At 44.3% G+C, this 22,144-nt stretch overlaps 1 protein-coding gene across 2 annotated transcripts in view; it reads right to left on the reverse strand.

The window, feature by feature from the left end:
* Window positions 1-16,457: 16,457 nt before the first annotated feature.
* UVRAG (UV radiation resistance associated) overlaps window positions 16,458-22,144 on the reverse strand; it is a 97,183-nt gene continuing 91,496 nt past the window's right edge. For both annotated transcript variants that reach the window (XM_062567451.1, XM_062567450.1), the window contains exon 15: window positions 16,458-20,189. In XM_062567451.1, coding sequence (XP_062423435.1) covers window positions 19,487-20,189 — 703 coding nt within the window. In that variant the 3' untranslated portion in view covers window positions 16,458-19,486. The remainder of the gene's footprint in view (window positions 20,190-22,144) is intronic.

Below are 22,144 nucleotides of genomic sequence, written 5' to 3' on the forward strand. Positions count from 1 at the left end.
CAGACTATTTTGTAGCATGGGATTAATTCCATCCCAGATGCAAGATCTTGCACCTGTCCTTGTTATACTTCATGGGGTTCCTGCCAGCATGTTTCTCCAGCCTGTCCAAGACCTTCTGAGTCATGCTCTCCGGTATATTGACTACTCCGCCACCTAATTTGGTGTCAGCCACAGACTTGCTGAACTTGTACTCCAGCCTATCATCCAAGTCATTGATGAAGACTTCAAACAGCATTGATCCCAGTATTGATTCCTGAGGTTATTGGCCACCACCTGGACTCTACACGGCTGATCACAACTCCCTGAGACATTTGTAGTGCAGCCTACATTTGTAGGCACTCATGGCTTCCTTCACTGTCACAGTGAGAAACAAATCATTGAATAACTGATATTGGAAGGACCTCTGGTCCAACCTCTGCTCAAAGCATGGCCAGCTCCATTGATATATCAGGTTGCTCAGCCTTGCCTTTATTGTGCCACTCCAGCTCAGTCTTGTTCTACCACAAAATACTGCTCTTCTCCCCATATTCATTTGGAGAGAACAAACTGTGCCCTCCACAGCAAAGTGCACCAGAAAATGGCAGATCAGCCCATGCCACCCAGCCCTAAGCTGTGGAAACAGGGAAAGACATAGCAATTTACCACATACTCTGTGGTTAAATCTACTGTTCAATCTGCTTGTTCCACATGGTGGCTGCAACAATTTCCGTGTTGTTCAGTAACATTACTCTCTTTAATTCCTAAATCCTTTCCACATGCAGATACACACCTGTAATAATAACAGGCCAAGGTTACAGGCTTTCCACTGCATGATTTTAATGTAGTAATAGTCTTTACAACCTGACAGATTGATATTCAAGGAGATACAGAGCTTTCTGGGGAATATAGGGTTGTATAGAAGTGCCAGAGAGCTGATCTGACCGGAGAGGAAGTTTGGGTGTGTACGGATCTGCTGAGGAAGCCACGCACTGACAAAATCAGTCCGCACCTCACTTGTGCTCTCCTCTAGACTTCCACATCTTGTGTTCGATAGACTGCCATTAGTCATACTGCCCCTGTCACTCTCCTATCTATGAAGTTAGCTAGAAGTCACTTTATTTATTTATTTAAATAAATGCAGCCAGCCCCAAATACCAGAGTCCTAGTGAAGACAAGATCCACTTCCATGTGTTGGTTACCCAACAAGAGATGACAGATAACTTGCTGACTTGGCCCAAGCAAGTATTGAGAGAGGATAGCCATTCTGAAAAGAGGGAAAATGTATTCATTGGTGATATTTTGTCTGACTTTTATAAGACCGATTGAAAACTGCTACCTAAACATTCACTGGAGAAAGGTGCTTCTTCCAGGGAATCATAGAATCAGTAAGGTGGGAAGGGACCTCTGGAGATCATCTAGTCCAACCTCCCTGCTCAGCAGGGTCTCCTAGAGCATGCAAAGGAAGGAAGGTTTTAAACCCAGAAATGAAGAGAACAATCCCAGGGGTATTCTAGTGCTTGAAATCAAGGGTAACTCTGAAATGCAGATGCAGAGCTGCAGAACTCACATTTGTCAAGATACTTGCAAAGAACTTGACAAAGCAGCTGACATGCCAAGATCACTTTCCTGCTTGCTAATTAACAGTCTCATGATTTTCTCAGCCATCTATATCCTTTTTCTGTTTCTTTTTTTTCACATTTAGAGTATAAGCTCTTCTTTGAGCCATAGGTTGCTTTTACTCCATTTGTCTATCCCAAAGGCTCCAGGCTGCTGAAATAAAACTGGATGAGCTGGAGGGACTTTCAGCAGACTGCCAATGATATGACTGTCTTTGCAACAACCTCAAAGATACGACTCTGCCTACGTAGCTGCCATAAGAATGGGACAGGATCTCACTGTTATAGGCCTTCCCACCACCAAGAGGGAGGACCTTGTTTTGACTGAAGGGCAGCTGACAGAACGAGCAGCACAGATTTTAGAGATGCTTAGCAAGTATGAAACACCTAATCATGCAACATTGTGCTGAGTGGAGATGCTCACACTCTACCTTGAAATAACTAATGCAGGATGAGCCTGGAACAAGCCAACAGCATAAGTCTGCCGGCACTGCTCTAGGTAAGAGCAGCGTAACCTGGTGAAGAACAGCTTCCTGCCCTGGAGAATTTGCAGTCTGAGTAGTCCAGGATGAGAAGAGGAATGTGGCATGCAGAGGGGAGGGAATTGGCCTGAAGTCTCAGCAAGTGCCAAAACAAGCTATAGTGCCCAGATGTTCAGACCCCCCCCCCCCGGAATATAAGGAGGTGATCTTGATTAACACTACAAAAGGGGCGAATTTGGGTGCTTACTATGGGCAAGCCTGTCGAGCACTATGGAGCAGCGCTGGTCCCTGAGCTAGTGCCAGCCCAAGCAGAGGCCCACCTGGTTTGGCACAGTGCTCATCAGCTCAAGCACAGGAGAAATGGAGAGGTATTTATGCAGCTTCACTCCTCAGCCATCAAACCCTGACTTCCAGGTTCTGCTTGTGCATTAACTGCATCAAGAATTGAACACAGGTTTAGAGGAGTTATCTGACACATGAAGTCACAGTGTAATGCTGCAGAAAGAAGGAAAGTAAGTCTCCTAGGTAAAATGTAGCCCTAAGGTCTGGCTAGGGACACAGCTCCACAGAAACGGCTCCATACGTGCTGCTTCTCCCAAGCTCTCTTTCACAGCAAGACTTAACCTAACACAGGCATCCAAAGGGCATAAACCAGTGCTCATTTTTCTCTATTAGCTCTAAAAATTGTCTAGGAGGAGGAGGCAAACTTGAGGAGTCTGTGCTGCAAAGCAAACGAGCGTGCTCCATCTCGCTCTGTGCTCGCATCAGCATTCTCACCCATTCTCAGAAGATGGCCTGTGTGATGCTTGTTTCACCTAGGTGATGGCAAAACGTGAGTTGGCTCCTTAGCATGAATACTTCTGCTAAAGGAGAAAAACACCATTCAGTCTGACAGGCACTGCATGCCCATCGGTTCAACAGAGAAACGCAGTGACATAATGCAATAAAATAAAATAAAATAAAATAATTTGTTTTCAGCACAGGAAGATGGCTCTACAAGCCAATGCACTCTTCCTTCATGGGGTCTCATTTCATCTTCCTGCTCTTGCACCACAATTCTCAATCCTTCCCTTCCTGGTAGGAGGAGAAAGGCCTCATGGGTCATTTATCTGCTTTGGTACCTTTATGGGTAATCTTTTCCGTATGTTTAACTACCCTTTGCAAGTATCACCCCAGCCTGAGTTCCCAGCTTGCTCCCCCTTTGCTGAGGAAGGAAGCATCTCCTGACACCTCAGCATCTTCCAGGCCATGCCTGGGAAAAGCTCAGTGCTGGCAGAGGCTGACTCCTGGTTAATCCAGACAGGCAACTTTTTGACTCTCTTGCTGGACTTTCCTGGCAGGCAGAGAGACAAGAGAAGCCAGAAAAGGAAAGTTTCTAAGTATAAAATACAAGGTGTCTTCAGCCTTACAGAAGTGTCAAAGTAAGAGGCATGTAGGTGACCCGAACTATTTATAAACTGAGACCCAGTGGAAACACGATGGAGCTGAACCAAATTCCTGTTTCCAACCCATCTCTCTCCCCACCGCCTGTCACCCGAGCAATGTGGCACCAGTCAGCTTCCCTGGCTCCCACCTCCTAACCATTATGGTTTACAATATAGCTGAGTGCACAAACTGCACTCTTTGGAGGAAAAGTAGGACCCAAGTTTCCTCAAGATATGGGAAATCCAATATATGGATATGGGTGGTCTTCAGCATGGCAAAGATAAGTCGCACGCAAGGAGGAAGCCTGGCTAACAACTCACCTACATGTCTTTCTTCCCACCCAGATGAGAGGCCTAAGACAAGGAGGGAGCGGACACTAGTCATCACCATACTGTGGCACACCAGAAACCCCACCAGTCCACAGCTCCTGACTGAGCTCACCCAAACCCTTGGAGATAAGGAGCAGTTCCTCAGGTAGCAAGTCATCCCTGCATCAGGGAGCTTGCAAAAAGAAAACATTGCAGGACTCTCTCCCCTATGGATTTACTGCCAAACCCCACAGCTACTTCTGCTCCCCAAATCCTCCAGGCAGGCTAGATGTGGCCGCTGGAAAGAACCTCATCACCTAGGGAACTGGGCAATACCCAGAGGAATTCTCCATCTCAGATACTTCTGCAACATAAATAAAAGTCTACAGGAAAAAACAATTGTTTGCCATTTGTCATGGTAAAAAAGCTATCAAGAGAAACAGGCAAAAGTGAGGAATTGTTTTCAAGTCCAGCACTGAATAGCTTCCTTTTCAGAGCTCATTGCTGAACCTTTACAGAAGGCCCCACACTTCAGAAGCAAAAAATTATCATATTGGTTCTTTAGCCATTGCACTGCTCTTACGCATGATAATCCTGCTTTTATCACGTGTTCTTCTCACAAGAGTCATATAGGATGCTACACTTCCAGTGACTAGCAAATAAATTGTGTTTAAGATGTGTAAAATTTAAAAGCTACCAAGGGAAGAAAGAATAATAACATTTTCCCAAGATTTTTATCAAATTCTTAGGAAGTTACAGATATATACAGTTTGGATGAACAAAAACACTGAGTTGGAAAAGACTTCAGGAGACCATGCAGACCACCCTTTGCTGCTGAGACAGGATCACAGCTGCACAGGATGTCCCTCAAGGATGGAAAGCACAGATTGGGGCCTCACTGGCTATAAAACAGCTGTGGCGGAAAGGACCTGGTATCCCAGAGCCCTTGTGACAGCAAAGGTCACCATGTCCTGGATGGTGTTAGCAGACCAGCAGGCCAGGAATGATCCCATCCCTTTGTTCAGCACTGGTGAGGCCACATTAGCACACTGGGTCCAGTTGGGGCTCCCCAGTACTAGGCAGACAGTGACAGACTGACAGAGCCCAGCACAGCCCCAAGCTGCTCAGGGCCGGAGCGCAGGACATATGAGACAGGCTGTGAGCTGGGGTTGTGCAGCAGGAGAGGAAAAGACCAAGGGGGATCTCATTACCATCTGCAGCTCCTTGCTGGGACGGTGCAGAGAAGCCAGAGATGGACTTTCCTTGGAGGTGCATAACGACAGGACAAGAGACAAAAGTATAAGTTAGAACCTGAGAAATCCCCTTTAGATATTAAGAAATTGTTTCCTTATGATGATGGTCACACATTGGAGCAGGGGTCCAGGTTGAGGGATCTTCATTCTTGAAGATATTTAAAACTCATCAGAAGACCCTGACCAACCTCAGATCTAGTCAGTCAACTTCAAACCTGGTCCTTCCAACCTCACTAACTCTCTATAAATTTGCCTGTCCCCATGCCCTCATGCATGTAAGTCCATGCAGGACTTACAGTATCTCTGAATCACATTCTCTAACATTTTCTATTTCTACAGTTCTGAAGATTTTCCTAAAATATACCCAAGGGAGTATTTGCTGCGAATGTGCCCACTTCTTCTTGCCACACAGCAGTGGAAATTACAAAACAAGACATTCCTTGTTCTTCTTTGGCAATAGCCTTTCGCAGGCTGCCAAGCAGTATCATGTCCTCACTGCCTTGTCTCTTCTCCAATCCAAGCCTTCCTTACCCCTTGTTGGATATCATGGTTTCCAAATCTCTTCCTATTTTTTCCTCCCTCTTCAGAGGATATGCCAGGACATCTACAGCTTTCTCAGCACATGGTGCCTGCAACCAGGCACTACTGGCAGGTAAAGCTTCTCCAACACCAGGCGAAAAAGAGAATTATTCCTATGTCTTACACATCCCATCCAGTTAATGTGTTGCAGGAGATGCATCCTTTATGACAGCCTCACCTCCGAGTCTTGCTCCACTTGTGATCGGTAACCTCCCAGGTCCTTTCCTGCCACGCTGCTCTCCGGGCAGTCAGTTCTTGCTCAGAGCTGTTTTATGTTTCCCCTTGTTGGAAACCTTCAGGTTTTCCATCCGTCTCATTGGAAAACCAGCTTCAAATTCCACTAGTTCTCCCTGTTCCAAGTTCCCTCAAGTATCAAGCAGCCCCACGGGCTTTCCTCAAGTAAAGCTGGCGGTGTGTCGGTGAAAAGTAAATAGCTGCCTTTCCCAAGTCATGCAGCCACCACACACTGGTTTCCCCCAGGCCATTTCTGTCACATTCCTTCCCCAAAAAACAGGGCCAGGAGTCTGAAAATAATTAGCACTGTACTGGGGCATCTGCTTTCCCTTGATTGCTCTATCCTCATGCAACTGTAGGAAGGTCAAACTCAAACCTTATTCTATATTCTGAAGCAGGGCTTCAGAGGAGACCAGTTAGACATGATACCAAAAAAACCATATTTTTTTCCATATCATTTTTTATACTGTATGGCGGAAGCAGAAGCAATGCTGTCCACATACAAGATGGGCATAGACAGCTCCCAGGCCAAGTTCACAGCTCATCAAAACAGCTGATTAACCAGCAGGTCAAGGACTAGTGCAGCAACACTCTCATGCAGCCATGGGAAGTTTGGGAGATATGTTTCACATATGGAGGCAATAAGGATATCTAAAGTCTTATCTGTTTATCATGTTGAGTTTATCATATGAGTTTATCATGACTGGTCACAAGCTGTTTTAGCTGTATGATCTGCAAATATTTTCTCTCTCGCTCTTTAGAAAGTTGGATGGGAGGCAATAGTTTTGATTCAAAAATACATACATATATATATATATATATAGACATACATATATATATATATATGTAAAAATATATATATATATGCAGTCAGATGTGCTTAGCCATGAGATTGTGGATTCCTCCACTGTTTTTAATGAACTTCTCTTGAGAGCTGCCCTGAGACTCTATTTGGGAGCTATGTGGACCGGGGGCCTCAGCCTCCAATCCTACACCAATGGAGGATAAGGCACTGCTGCACTCAACAGAAAGTACATCCCCACTTAGGCTCCAAAAACATTTTGGCATAACTTGTTAACTTGAATTTTATCTGCAAACGTTTTCAGCCTGATACCACTGGGGATCCTGATTTTCCAAGACTTACCAACAGGAAATCCCTGAGCCGGAGGGTTTAGCTATAATGAACTTATTGTATATTCAAACTCTGAATGTCAATTTGGATTACGATGTCAAAAATAAGCACTGAGAGCATGCAACTGTACCCTGGGGTCACCTGTCAGGAACTCCAGACTGAAATTGGCCAGATATAGACCAGCACAGCCTTGATTTATTTTGTCCATGTGCAGCTACAACAGCTAGTAACTAAAGGAGCCTACTGCATCCTGGAGATGAGACTCCTCTTCTTCTCCCCTGTGCTTTCTTCCACTTTCTGCAGTGTTTCTTTGGCTGAGGATGCTTCAATAGAAACTGTCCAAACAGCTGAGTTCTAGTCGGATGCATTGGGAGGCTAAACGCTGCATTAATGCACATCTAAATCACCATCACTCATGTCATTCTGGGACTCCAAAGTCCTAGGCAAAACCAGGACTCCCATCCTCCTAGAGATCTAATGTATAACTGAAGACAGTCCTTGTGACCCAGGACCCAGCCTTGGGCTGGACACTCACAGGAATCCACTGAGAGCAGAGGATGCCGGGAACCTCTGTACATTTCTCAAGCTCTGTCCTCTCCTCCATTGCGCTCAGCAATGAGGAGAACCTAAGCTGATCTTCTTTCTTTGTTGCTGTCGCTGTGATGACTGAGCAGTACTCATGGGATGTGCAGAAGGGGCAGCACAGGCTTGTCTCTGCAGAATTAGGCAATTCCATCACACAAGGATAATAACAGGTACCAGGGCATGGAGATGGCTGACGGCAGGCAGATCAGAAAGTTTAAATACTAGGGAGAGTCTATGGGCTGGATTTTAAAGTCATTCCAAAACAGAATTCAAGAATCAGAATCAAATTAAATCAGAATGCAACTATCTTCTCCAAATAAATGTTTTGCTAAAGTCTCCATTAAACTATGGAAAGTGTTGCCTTCTGCAGCTTCCTTGCATGGTGTTCTCCTGTGTTAATGACACCTTCCCTGAGATTTCCTCCTAAATCCTTCCCATAGAAGAAGGGTTTATGGCTAGCTGGATGGAGAAGCATCTTGGAGACAAGGAAAGTCAGATTTGGTTCCTTCAACCAAAGATCACTGGGATGAAGTCTTCAGGAGGACTTCATTCACAAGCCCAGATCTTTCTTCTCCATCCCATAACTTTTTAACCAGTTTTTCGCTGCTGACACTGAGTCTTGACTTTTATTTCATAGAATCATAGAATCACAGAATCATAGAATCATTAAGGTCTGAAGGGACCTCTGGAGATCATCTAGTCCTACCTCCCCGCTCAGCAGGGTCACCTAGAGCGTGTTAGACAGGGTTGCATCCAGGCAGGCTTTGAATATCTCCAGAGAAGGAGACTCCACAACCTCCCTGGGCAACCTGGTCCACTGCTCCATCACTCTCACAGGGAAGAAATTCCAGCTCACGGTCAGGCAGAGCTTCCTGTGCTTCAGTTTCTGCCCATTGCCTCTTGTCCTGTCACACGGGGCAACTGAAAAGAGTTTGTCCCCGTCCCCTAGACACCCTCCCTTGACACATTCATAAGATCCCCCCTCAGGCTTCTCCTCCCCAGGCTGAACAGGCCCAGCTCTCGCAGCCGTTCCTCACAGGGCAGGTGCTCCAGCCCTCTGATCATCTTTGTAGCCCTACACTGGACTCTCTGCAGTAGCTCCATGTCTCTCTCATACTGGGGAGCCCAGAACTGGACACAGGACTCGAGATGAGGCCTCCCCAGGGCTGAGGAGAGGGGCAGGATCACCTCCCTCCACCTGATGGCAACACTCTTCTTAATGCACCCCAGGACACCATTGGCCTTCCTGACCACAGGGGCACATTGGTGGCTCATGGTCAACCTGACATCCACCAGCACTCCCAGGTCCTTCTCTGCAGAGCTGCTCTCCACAAGGTCAGCCCTCAGCTTGGACTGGTGCCCAGGGTTATTTTTCCCTTGGGGCAGGAGTCTGCACTTGCCCTTGTTGAGCCTCAGGACGTTCCTCTCCGCCCAGCTCTCCAGCCTGTCCAGGTCTCTCTGAATGGCAGCACAGCCCTCAGGTGTGTCAGCCACTCCTCCCAGCTTGGTATCATCAGCAAACCTGCTGAGGAGGCACTCTGTCCCCTCATCCAGGTCATTGATGAAGAAGTTGAACAGGATGGGACCCAGGACTGAGCCCTGGGGGACGCCACTAGCCACAGGCCTCCAACTGGACTCCACGCCACTGATGACGACCCTCTGAGCTCTGCCTTTCAGCCAGTTCTCAAGCCACCTCACTGTCCACTCATCTAACCCACACCATTTCCTTGCAGGCAGTTTGTGGCATGAGTTTTCTTCATCTTGCATGTGCAGACACACATGCAGCTTCAAGACTGCAGCTGTGAGTCCAGAAACCGAGGAGCACAGGTTGAGACCGGGTTTGCAAGACACTTGCAATCTCTTCTCCTCACAGGAAATGCTCAGCCGCATAGCGAGCTTGTCCCCCCAGTCCCTTTGATCTCCAGTCATTGAGAACTCCAGAGTGGAGGCTGTGGTCACAGCCAAATAATTGTGAAACCACTTTGGAGACTGTTTGCCGTTCTCCTTTTCCTCAGGTGAAACTGGTGATTATCTCTCCCATTTCAATGGTTGCTCGTGTAGTTTGCCTGCAGAGTCTCTCACACACAAATTCTCACAAACTGCACCAGTACTCACAGGAAAAGCAGGGTTTTTGGGTCACGCTACAAATACCATCTGTTTACACTGGTTTCCTCCAGGAAGGGGGTGAATTAAAAGCCTTGGGTCTCTTCTGCATTAGCAGGTAGGGATGCCTTGACCACTTGAGGAGAAGAATCCATTTTACTTGTTTTCTTCATGCTGAGGATCACAGAGGTGGCTGAGATTACAGGTTTCAGAGATGCTCAGCCGAAGAGCATGAAAAAGGCTGGTCTGCTCCCCTTGCCCGCAACTTGGCAAGCACTAATGCAAGGCAGCAGCATTTTTCAAACTCCTAAGCAAAGCTGAAAGTTTTGCTGCACAGAGCTAGCTCACGCTAACGAGCGTGGGTTAGCATATTCCTTCTCCTGATATCTGGATAACGTCAAGGCAGCGAGGATTAGAGCTTCTCTCTTCGATCGTCTGCAGTTCCCAGCAAATCTGACAGCATCTTGGACTTCTCACCCAGGAGAAATCCTATCCCAGGTTAGCAAGTCTCCTCCATGGACTAAGGGGCAGCCAGACAACTGCTTCAGATTGTCAACAGTGCGCAGCATGACAAATTTATCATTTTAAAAACAAGCCAGAGCCAAGCCAACCGGGGCCCTCTGCCTACTCTAGCATGAGAGCATTTTCTGCTAGAACAGGAAAAAAAGGTTATTAAAGGTGCACATAAAAGCAGTTGCTGCTACAGGTTGTGGAGCTGCACTTGCTATATATCGATGTTCGGTGTCTTGGAAGAAGGATCTCTAGAAGAAGGGTTCGAACTACTAGGTTAAGAGCACGAAATCCAAAGCTAGATGTTAATACTAAAACAAAGAAAAACTTTTTAGTTGCCAAAGTTAATGCTCAGAACTGTCCTTATCTCTTTCCTTCCATACATTCCTGAAATACCGTGGTTTAAATTACAAATAGGAGGAAAAAAATAGGTAAAATTGTGGTCCAACTGCATGGACAAGATAATACTAACAGCTCAACTCAGCTCTAGACCCAGCAGCACATAGCCTTCCAGTAAATGCAGATGAAGAGCAGAAATGTGTTCACCCTAGGCACCAGTTGGGGGCTGACCTTCTGGAGAGCAGCTCTGAAGAGAAAGACCTGGGAGTGCTGGTGGATGACAAGCTGACCATGAGCCAGCAATGTGCCCTTGTGGCCAGGAAGGCCGATGGTCTCCTGGGGTGCCTTAGGAAGAGTGTTGCCATCAGGTTGAGGAAGGTGATCCTGCCCCTCTGTCTACCATGGTCTAGGTGACCCTGCTGAGCAGGGAGGTTGGACTGTATGATCTCCAGAGGTTACTTCCAACCTTACTGATTGGGTGATTCTATAATTATTTAGGCCATAGGTCCACCTTTTACACAAGATCTACTGCATTTTAATGCCTCTTGCCATTTCTCCTCCTAGCATGCCGAGAAAGTATGTGTTGTGCCTCTTTTTGTGGTTGCCCAGCGTGCATATTAACAAGTCGTCGTGAATGTGATATTCCTTTCTCACTGAAGCACCAAGCCTGTGGTTTCAGCTGAAGGGAATAAGCTCAAGCCTTGCTGATGGCTTGTGGTTTTGCCAAAGTCTGAGAAGTATCCTCATAAATCTGCTACAAAGGGTTGCTCAGTGGAGCACCTGCAACTACAGAAACTGGCTTGCAATTGGTTTGCAAATACACAGTAAACACCTATTCTAGAATAGTACTAATCATAGAGAAAAAAAAAGTGAGTGATGACAAAGGATGGAGAAGACCTAGAGTATCCATAGGAGCACTCTATCCTTTGAAAAATGATCCGAAAATATGAGGTAAATTAACTGCTTCTGAAATAAAGCAAATATACAACTTTTCAAATATATAGTTTGTTGTTGTTGCTTCACCTATCGCCAAGAATCAGATCGCAGAGGAAGTTTTGGCAATGTGTATTGATTGTTGCTTCCGTATCAAAGGAGATCTCCACCCATACTTCAGTCTGGCAATACTATTTTAAACAAGGGGCTTCCTGGACTGCAGCTTTCACTGTCCTGTTGCTTTTGCCTTTCTCTTCCTTCTTCCTACTCTGAGCAGATGACAACACACGATGGAGAGGAGCAAGCAGTCACTAAGGAAGTCACTTTCCTGATCTTCTGACCAAACGTTTTTGAGCCAGTATCATAATTCTGAAATTCTGACTATAGTCAACAGTTCACATAAGAGTAAAGGAACCTTATATTTGCATAAAGTATGGACAGTTTCAGAGAGCAGGCAAGGGGAACGCATACGCTGAATGTAAACCTGATGGGACCTGCACCAGAACAACCTTAGCTGATAGCAAAGGAAATAAGAAGTCTTTCCTCTTCTGATTCTCAAAGAGAATAATTCCCTGATGATTTCTTCCTTCCACTCCACGAGACCAGAAACCAGTAAAGTAAAAAGTCCTTTGGTTGCTTGCAAGCCTGAACACCAAGAAAGGTGATCACGATCTTGGGAAACCACACGTAATATGCAAGACGGCTACCGTGCTTCTGCATTGCCCCAGTTGCCAGCCTTACAGTTAGTGTGATGCTGACATTAATTTGCTTCCAGAAAGAGGCTTTTAATTCCAGCACAGCAGCTGAAATTCCTTCCTGTTGCTAACCCGTCTAACAACACACACCTCGTGCAGTGCCAGACCAAGACAACTGCAGCCACATCATAAAGAGGGACTTGTAGCTCCTTAGGAGCCATTCAGCTCTGCATTCACTGCTATGTTACGTGTAGTGAGCATGCAAAAAATATAGAGGGACAGATAGATGTGTTTCAGTGTTTCATATATAGTGTTGCAACCACTACTTGATTTCTGAGGTAAAGAAAGAGCATCCTGATGCTGTGCAGCTGTTGCAGTAGAGCAGAAAGCATCTTTTCCATCTACAAGAGATTTGAGCTCAGCATTTTGGAGGAACTCCAATGACACTTTTCGAGCGAAGTAAAAGCAGTTGGATGGTCAAATAGCAACTGCAGTGATGAAAGCTCAGGCTCATCCAGACCTGGAGCTGTAGCTGTCAAGACTTCTCTTAAAATCATTTCAAGCACATTTGACTTCAACTCTGTAAGGGACAAGTATCAAGCTGTGGTGAGGATCACAGTGGTCAATAAGAGCTAGAAACTCTCACCGTCTTTTAGATCAGGCATTGAGACATGGAGGAACTTCATAGCAACTCAATCAGCCAGAGCTGAATTTACTGCCACTGCTTCTAGCACTGCTTTGAAGATCCGTGAAAGAAAGGAGGAACTCTGTGAGATTATCACAAAGCTAAGGTATTATCTGAACATCTGCACTCTGTCTGTCAGATACTCCATCAAGGGCTCAAGGAATTCAGTGGGAGTTCCCATGCACTCCCACATCGGATGCATACAACCCAAAGCACAGAAAACCGATACATATAATGTATTTCTGCCAGTACACTAATGTCTCCAATTAAACTATCAAGGATGTATCAGGTTGCAGTGAAATTTCACCATCACTGCGTATTTACAGGGAGAAAAAGATTAATATGAGAAAATGATTTCTAAACCAAGCAGCCACAGTCTGAGTGTTAGCCAGGTCTAAAAGCACAAAAGACAGCCTCAAACTCTGTCCAGACTCTTATTCTAATTTCACATCAATGACTGAAATCGGTCTCTTGAAAAGACCAGAAAAGTATTAGCTGAAAGAAGAAGCTTCACTGAGGAGTGTGTGCACACCCTGCAATGCCAGGAGGCATCTTGCAGCAAAAAGGAGACTTTCCTCTAAGAAATACCTGACTTCTCAGTTTGCATGTATTTGCATGTACTTTGCATGTAGCACACACAAGTCTTAACTGAAAATAAAAGTCCTCAGTGTCGGCAACATTCGCAGTAACGCACTGGCCAGCTGGAGGGATCTTGCCTTCCAGGAAAAACCAAAGGAAACTGGTGAGCAGAAGTTTGCTTGAGGCCCCTCAGTTCCTAGGAGCAGAGCTAGGAGCAGAACCCAGGCACGTAGGGGTAACCTAACCATTGCACTGCACCACCTCAAACCATCACTTGCAATAATAACAGAAGAAGATTAAGAGAAAAACATCTTCTCAGTGGCTGCTCTTTTCTCTCCAGCACACCAGGGGAGCTCCCTTCCCGTGCCACAGCCAAACACGCCTGGCAGAAGCACGGCTGTCCGACCGACAGGGTTTCCATCCGTAGCAACTGCACATTCAAGGTTAACAGCTTCTCATGCATACGCAACTCAATTAACTGATCTTATTATTGTTACTATTTTAAAGACACAGAGATTTTATGTGAAGTTTTTGGGCGGATAGAAGCACTCTATATCTGCAGATCTGCTCACACCTGTATTAACCCGCAGCACTTCTGAAGGAGCTGCCCAAGAGGAGACATCAGTGATTTCACTTTGAGATGTGACCACACAACCCAATCCACAATCACTTATAACAGTAGCTTGAAAAAGACACCAAAAAAGACTGCCGAGAAGGTTGACCTGAGCAGTTACTGGTTAGCTTGCTTTTCAAGTGGCGCCACTGGAAGGCTTTAGCTAACTTCAGTGATGGTTGCTGGAGTACCATCCCTCTCCCAGAACCGAGCTGGAGGTCTTACAGGCTCTCACTGCACCCTGGTTAAAAGCATAGACACCTTTTGACAGGTACCTTGCAGGAGCTGGTGGCTGATCACCGCAGTCACACGATACTTTTGGCATCCACAGGCAGCACCTGCACCACTGCTGGCAGGTTGACACATGATGGAAACCTGGAGTGCTACTGCCAGAGGGCCAAAAATCAATAACTAGAGCACGTGCTAGATTTATTCCTCACCTCACCTTTTCCCAGCCAAGGAAACTCCATTTAGTTTTGCCTAAAGCAACGGTCTGGACATCTTTCAGTTACAGTTGATAATCAGTATGAGCAGAGGTTGGAAGGGACTTCTGGAGATCATCTAGTCCAACCCTCCTGCTCAAACAGGGTCACCTGGAGCACATTAGACAGGATTGTGTCCAAGCGGGTTTTGAACATCTCCAGAGAAGGAGACTGCACAACCTTCTCTGGGATTTTCTTCCTGCTAAAGCCCAGACAATCCAGACTGGAATGGACACTGCTGCTCTGGAAGTCAGTCAAGGAAAGACACCCAATTCATAAATTCAAATACAGTTTTATCAAATACAAACAAAAAAAAAATCATTGAACTCAATCTAATGAAGTAGACTGAAAAGATTCTGAGAGATTAAATTTCAAGCTGGGCAATGCAATACATACAGGACAAATTTATTCTGTAGGCAAGGCAACACCTGACAATAAATTGCTTAGAAGAAAACAAAAGTTTTCATACTATTTCATGAAAAAATTGTAAAGTAATACCGCATTTTTTGCTATACACCAAATGAGCTGATAGCAAAATAGCCAATAATTAAAAGAAATCTTATGATTATATGCAGTAGTTTATCTTATTAGAAGCTTGAGGTTTTTTGGCAAACTAGAATTGTTTTCAATGGGGATTAAAAAGTCACTAGTAGCATTCACTAGGGTATGGCCTTTTTTTTTTTTTTTTTCCTTCAAGGCTTTCAGCTTTGATGCGGGCATCCCTTCACACTTACTCAGAGCGCTGCTTTTATAAAGAAAAGGGCTCTACAGTTTTCCCAAGGTGACGATCAGATGGATCCTGTGGCAATTTTCCCAAAGCTTGGCAGTTCAGATTTGCTTCACCTCTTTCAGCAGCGCTCTCCGGACCAGGGCTCTCTGCCCAGAAGCAGTGGAGTTGGGGTGCGAGTTTTGCACGGACGGGCAGCGAGGGCACAGGATGGGAACTTGCATGCAAACAGCAGTTGCTCACTGCGGCACAGAGATACCAACCAGACCAAGGCACAGCACATACCACCACCTCCCTCCTGAAAAGGGGCAAAACCCGTAAGCCAAGAAGTACTTTCTTTCTCCGTTTGGAAGGTGATGAACAGAGCTGCAGAAAACGCTCACAGTCAATCTAGAGCAAGTCGAGCCTTTTGAGCAGCACCCCTAGTTACATTTCAATACAAAACTTTTCCATTGAGAGCTTATTATTCACTTTATTGAAATACAGTTGTTTAAAGCTGTTCAATGTTGCAAAACAGCTTGAAGTTTCTCTTCTGTATCTTCCCACTTCAGCTTTAGAGCAATACAGTTGGTGTCTTGGCATTTTTCTCTCTGCTGACAGACAGATTGGGTGGGAGAAAAGGAAGGGAAAAAAAAGAAGAAAAAAACACTATTTCACTGATGAAGCCTGGAGAGGCCCTTTGGCTCTTCATACTACACTGCCTCCCACCAGCAACTCCCCGCAATGTGCACAGCCGCCTCCTAAGCCTTGAGCAGGAGCCTCCTTCTCAACAGGAACATAAGGTTTTTAGGCAGACATATGTTGCTTATTAGCTCGGATCACATAAGGTGCTGGATGAGCAGCAATGCCTCCCTGATGAGGGAACATGGCATTCCCGCTATCCATGAAGTTTTGCAAATGCAGCTGTCTTCCAGCCCCACAAGGCACCGGAGCTGTTTTTCCAGCTGTGTACCATCTTTTTGGAAGGAAAATGTGAAGCGAGACTCCAGTGCCAGCTTGCGTGACCCAGGAACTGGAGCCACGAAGGTGGTCTCCAAGTAAACCCGCTTGTTCACCACAATATTCACCACATTTGGTTCACTTTGGGCTTGATGAGTTTTAAGCCACAGAGTTTGGGGGCGCGGGGAGGACATCGCAGTCCAAAACAGGCTTGTACGCAAAGCACCACAGATGGAACCGTTAACAGAAGACACACAACTTCTGAGAGATACTAATCAGTTTTATTTTATAAATACAGATGAGCTTTCCCGCAATTACCAAGGTAACTTTAATGTGTCATCTACTATTTTTTTTCTTTTTTTTTTGCCTATTTTAAATACCTGGTCAAGCAAGGATAAGCCAATGCTGTCTTGCTTGCTATAAAAATATAGTGGCATATGATCTTCCAAAACTAATATTCTCAAAAATCTTAGGAATTTCTAGTGAGGGGAAAAGATTGCAATGAAATGTTTTCTTCACTTGAAGACATTCGCAGACATTTAACAGTGTCACAGCTGTGCAGGAACCAAAAGGTTCCTGACAGTTTAAAGTACACTGTGATATATCATCTCACCTAAAAACTTACTATTTGTTTCCCTCCCACTAAGCTATTTTTACAGGGAAAAAAAAATCACAAAAAAGCCATGAGAGATGGCTGCAATCTGTACAATTCCCCTCCACATTCTTCACAGCAAAAGTAAGTTTGCCAATGCTTTAATTAGCCTTACTATGTTGTCTTCCTTCATGCTTTCTTCTATTTCAAAAGCTGTAAGAATGAAAAAGAAACCTGGGGATGTTTTACGGCCTACTAAAGATACATCTGTGGAAAGCCCATCAAGGAAGCTTTGCGAGACAAATGCAGAAACCAACAACTGCGTTTGACACACTAACAATTACAGGGCTCAAACAACAACAGCAACACAACGTCAGGGAAGAAAACTAGACCTCATTTGGTTGTATGCAACCTGAGAAACTGTGCAACTAATGAAAAAATTTGAAGTTCTGCTGATGTTCTCTGAATGTAATCTCCTGGGTTGCTTAATTGCACTGAGAGGCTCTGTGTTTGTCTAAGGAACATAGCAACTCCACAGCTACTCTTTGGGTTGGTTTGAAAAGTCACCACCACACACAAGCTAAGGCCTTTTCTTTATAAAGGGCAGTTAGTGCGCATAAAAAGAGAATTTTTTGTGCTGCTTCAGGTGTGCCAGATCCCACCCTTCAATGTGCACAAGTGACTCAATGATGTTGGACCATAGCCATTACGCTGGATCCTCATTTCTCTCTGCTATCAGCAGGCAAAGTCACAGGACACTATCTCATTTCTATGCCCATCTCATCAGTAAGTGCTGCGCTTGCTCCAGATATTCGTTTTGTCTCTCAACGTGTCAGTGACAGAATAGGTGAAAATTTCCCACCTCTCTTTTCTCAAGAATGATGGCAGCACTTCGAGCTGCTGCACCATTTCCTTAGGGAAGTTTTTCATGAGGCAGGAAAAGAATAGGTTGGTCTAGAGGAGGAGAGATTTCAATTCCATAAATTACTCAAGAACGCATCCAAATTCACATCCAAGTTTGCAACTGGAATTATGTAAAGTGTCTTACAGGGCTGAGGCCTCTACTTCTGACTACTTCCATCTAGCATATTTTATTGCAACGGACTAAAAAGAATGAATCACTGCAGAAAGGCTCAAGCCAATAACTCAATTGCAGACACAACTGTTAAAAGCTAAGAGAAGAAATGTGAATGTAATTTCAGTACAATCATTAAGGTGTTACCGGAAAACACAGATTCTAAAACAGTGCTATTATTTATATTGGTTTTCACACATACATCTTGCTTTGACAATGGATAGTTGTGATTATATATATCTCCACATTTTTAAAAAGTTAATTTAGGCTAAGCCTTATGGTGAAGCTAGAAAACGGACTAGGTCACTGGTTTAAGAAAGTATAGACTAGGGAGGAAAATAAAAAAAGTCAGGCATGATGAAGTGTTTTTTATTCTGCTATATATTTTTTTTTATATATTTGAGAGCTCACAACTGAGCCCAAATTCTTGGGTATACAACATAGAAAGCAAGAGCAATGAAATCCAAACTCAAAACAAATACCAGGAATCGCAAAGCAGGCTGCAAATTGCTTTCCCATTAGTGCAGCTGAACACATGTGCCAGTGGTAACCTACCTAAAAACCAAACTGCATCTCTAGTAAACTGCTCAAGGGTTCTTCCTTTAAGGTACAGATGGTACCGTCAGAAGTACAGAAATTTAGATGAAAATATTAAGTGCCTCCTTTTCTACAGAAGGTGGAGTGATTCAACAAGTTCACCTAATTCCAAAGTGCTGACCGCATTTTAAGTCTGGAGTTTTATGAACGTGTCTGAAATGCCTCACAGCGCATTGCCTAAGACACCTTGGAACGTGGCAGGTGAACCTCACTTACGTAGTGCATTTGTTAGATTTGAAATATTGTACCTAAGTGTGGAATGGTCAAGCTGAGATTTATTTATTTATTTAAATACAAAACACTAGAGATGATTTAGTCCTCAAGGCCTCTACTTGAGAAGTCTCCACTGGTAGGTACTGTGAGTACAGAGGAAAGGAGGAAAAAGGAAATTGTCTGATTAATCAGGTGCAAAGGAAATGTAAATATCACAGGTGTTCATTCTCTGGCAAGTTTACACCACCAACTGAAGACCCATCAGTGCAAACTAGAACTTCAAAGACTACAGAGCACAGCCAAGAGAAAGCTGTTCAATTATAGCAAATTCATGGTATTTCTGTAACATTGACTACATTGCTCAAAGAACACAGGAGTACATGGGAAAAAGTAAAGAGGTGCCCGCTGGTCTTACCATAAATGTATTTTTAAATTAACTTTTTTTCTTCTGAAGAGATTAAAATAAATTTTAACTCTGAATAATAATTAAGAAAACAAATACTCATAGAAGGGCCTGATCAGCACTAGAAGTTCTTTTCAGGAAAGCATTTAACTCCAATACCAAAAAGAAAACTGAACAGATTATAAATACTAGACATAAGATGACTAGAAGCAGAATCAAAATATATCTGCACTGTAAATATACCATGATCCTGTGTTATCGTGCTCAGTTACAAGTCCATTTGTCTAACACCATAGGAATAGCTTTAGCTTTTTTTTCATAATTAATATAAAGAATAAGTGCAATTTTATCTCTATTCCAGATCACTGATTTCATCTCAATGTCTACTACCAAAATCCCCGTCCAAGCTCATTTGTCCGAACTTTTTCGTGGCCTGCGGAAACTGGACATGTTTTCATTCAGTGCATAGATCCTTCGAGAGAACTCCTCAAACTCCCCTAGGACTTGTTCATCACATTCTACCGCCACGGCGTGCTCCACTGGGATGGAGTTAAAGTCTTCGAGCTGGTCTCCCGTGCTGAATCCTGTGGCTTCCATCCCAATTATTTCCTCTGCCTGCTCCACCGTGCAGCAGAGCACGGGCCCAAGCGAGGGCCGGTACTCACAGGGTTGCTCGTTGCTTGCCATGCCAGAACACTCACCAGGCAGAAGCGCCCCGTTTATTGCACTAGTATGTCCCAGGAAAGACTCCTGACGGTCTTGGGTATCGTTTAGGCTCCTGTTTTCTCTGTTTAAACTGCCACATAAATCCCCTCCTTTCTTGCTATTTTCTTTTGAGGAGTCCATAGAGGTATCTAAGGAAGAAGATATTGATCCAGGTTTTTTATCTAACTCTCCTACACAAGCTGCAATGGCAACAGGCTGCGTTAAAGCAGAGTTGTAGCTAGGAGGAGGAGTTTTATACTGTAGTCTTTCATTCCCTGTGCTTGCTCGTTTTCGGAGTCCTTTATCTGGAGAAGGAAGCCCACCGGAAAAGCCAATATCCAATCTGCCGAAGCTAGAGCTCTGTCTCTTTGGAACTGGAATTGCACTGGATATATGGTGTCGATCACTATAAAAGAAAAAGAAAAAGATAAATCACAGCTGTCGAGCATGCTCACAAGCAATACAGATGTTCAACCAAACACTGAAGTAATTATTTTATCACAGCTCAGAGCTCTGTTTGGCCAGCCACTTGTATCCTAAAGTGCTAAAACCTCAAAAGTGTTTAATGCCATATGAACAACAGAAGACACCCTAGAGGACAAGTTTAGTGAAAATCCCTAAGATTATGTAGGGGACATTTACAAAACTCCATGGTTTGAAGAGTCAATCACTCAAGAAACCACTGCATTATGTTAATTCTTACTGTTAACACCATTTTATAGGACAAAGCTGTACTTTATGAATTATTATTGTTAACCATATATTTATGTATTTATGGCCTGTACTGGGCCATCATAAACTCTTCAAGGAGCAATAATGGTTGAATCCTCCAAGAACTAGTTCTTCCAGCAGTGGACTTTCCCCAACAGCTGCACAAAGGAGAAAAGCCACATTGATTTTGCTATTTGCAGAAGACTACTTTTGCCAAATCTTTTGCTTTTCTATGCCAGTGGTTCCAAAGCTTTTTGGACAAACGTCAACCTCAGTTTCTTGTGGAACATGAACTAATCAAGCTTAATTTATAATTTCAATTTTACTACTTAATATAGTTCCACAGGCCACTTACACTGTCTCAGAGTCTATAATTTGGAACGTCGGCTTCACGTCATCTGGGGCGTTATGTGATTTTTCCCCTCATAGGCTTAATCCTGACCCAAATATCACCACCATACTATATGCAAATAGTACGTGCTACATTAACTTAGGTAACCAGCTTAACCAGCTCACTTTCACATTTAAAAAAAATACAGCTATTACCCAAATCCTGAATACATCACTCCACGAATGAACTGCTGTCAGCATGAGTCTCCTTCACTAGCTTCATTTGGAAGAAACACTCCACTTCTCCTCAAGACCTGATACGTTTTGGGATCTGTCTTGCAGGGAAAAATCTTGGAGTACCAATTCCAAGTAGCACCTACTTCAGGTCCTTTTCCTGCTGCTTCCCTAAGTAAATTGGATAGACTACTCTGCAAAAAGTCCCTCTGCGAAAAATAAGCATCCCCACAGGAGGGCAGTATAGAGTACGATTGAGTTTTAATTTCCTCTCCATATGCATACACATTAATACACTTACAGTGCTTTCTTCTCTCCAATAACAATCCCCAGCTACTTTAAGGAAAAGCTGCTTTTCAGAGTCTACAGCTGAGGACAGCGAGGTAGAGATGTGCAACATACACAGACCTGGTATCAAAAACATCACCACACTTTTAAGATTTCAACAGTAATTATCAGACCTTTCTAATGCAACCTTTGTCTGCATAGCATTTCATAGCCCTGTTTGCAAAGGTACAGACCATTGTTAGTGGAGGTAACAAGACAAAGCAGTATGTGCCACAGATGCTTGCAAACGCTGTAGATATGGTCTTGGAAATTAGCCCTCATCAGTAACTTACCAAGAGACTTTTCTAAAAAAAAAAAAAAATTTTGAGAGTATTTTAACTTATGCTGCGTAATCAACTAATAAACTTTAGGCAACTAAAATGAAACCCGAGTCAGGATACTTGCAAACTTTAATTAGGCAGACATGTATACTGGAAATGGGCTGTTTTACCCTTCCTCCGGCTTTGTTCTTTCAACCTTGCTTTGGTCCCTCTCACAGAATCACTAAGGTTGGAAGAGACCTCCGGAGATCATCTAGGCCAAGCTCCCTGCTCAAGCAAGGTCACCTAGAGCATGTTAGACAGGGTTGCATCCAGGCGGGCTTTGAAGATCTCCACAGAAGGAGACTCCACAACCTCTCTGGGCAACCTGGTCCAGGGCTCCATCACTCTCACAGGGAAGAAATTCCCGCTCACGGTCAGGCAGAACTTCCTGTGCTTCAATTTCCGCCCATTGCCTCTTGTCCCGTCACATGGGACA

The sequence above is a fragment of the Rhea pennata genome, chromosome 1 (genome assembly GCF_028389875.1).
Source record: "Rhea pennata isolate bPtePen1 chromosome 1, bPtePen1.pri, whole genome shotgun sequence".
Classification (NCBI taxonomy): domain Eukaryota; kingdom Metazoa; phylum Chordata; class Aves; order Rheiformes; family Rheidae; genus Rhea; species Rhea pennata.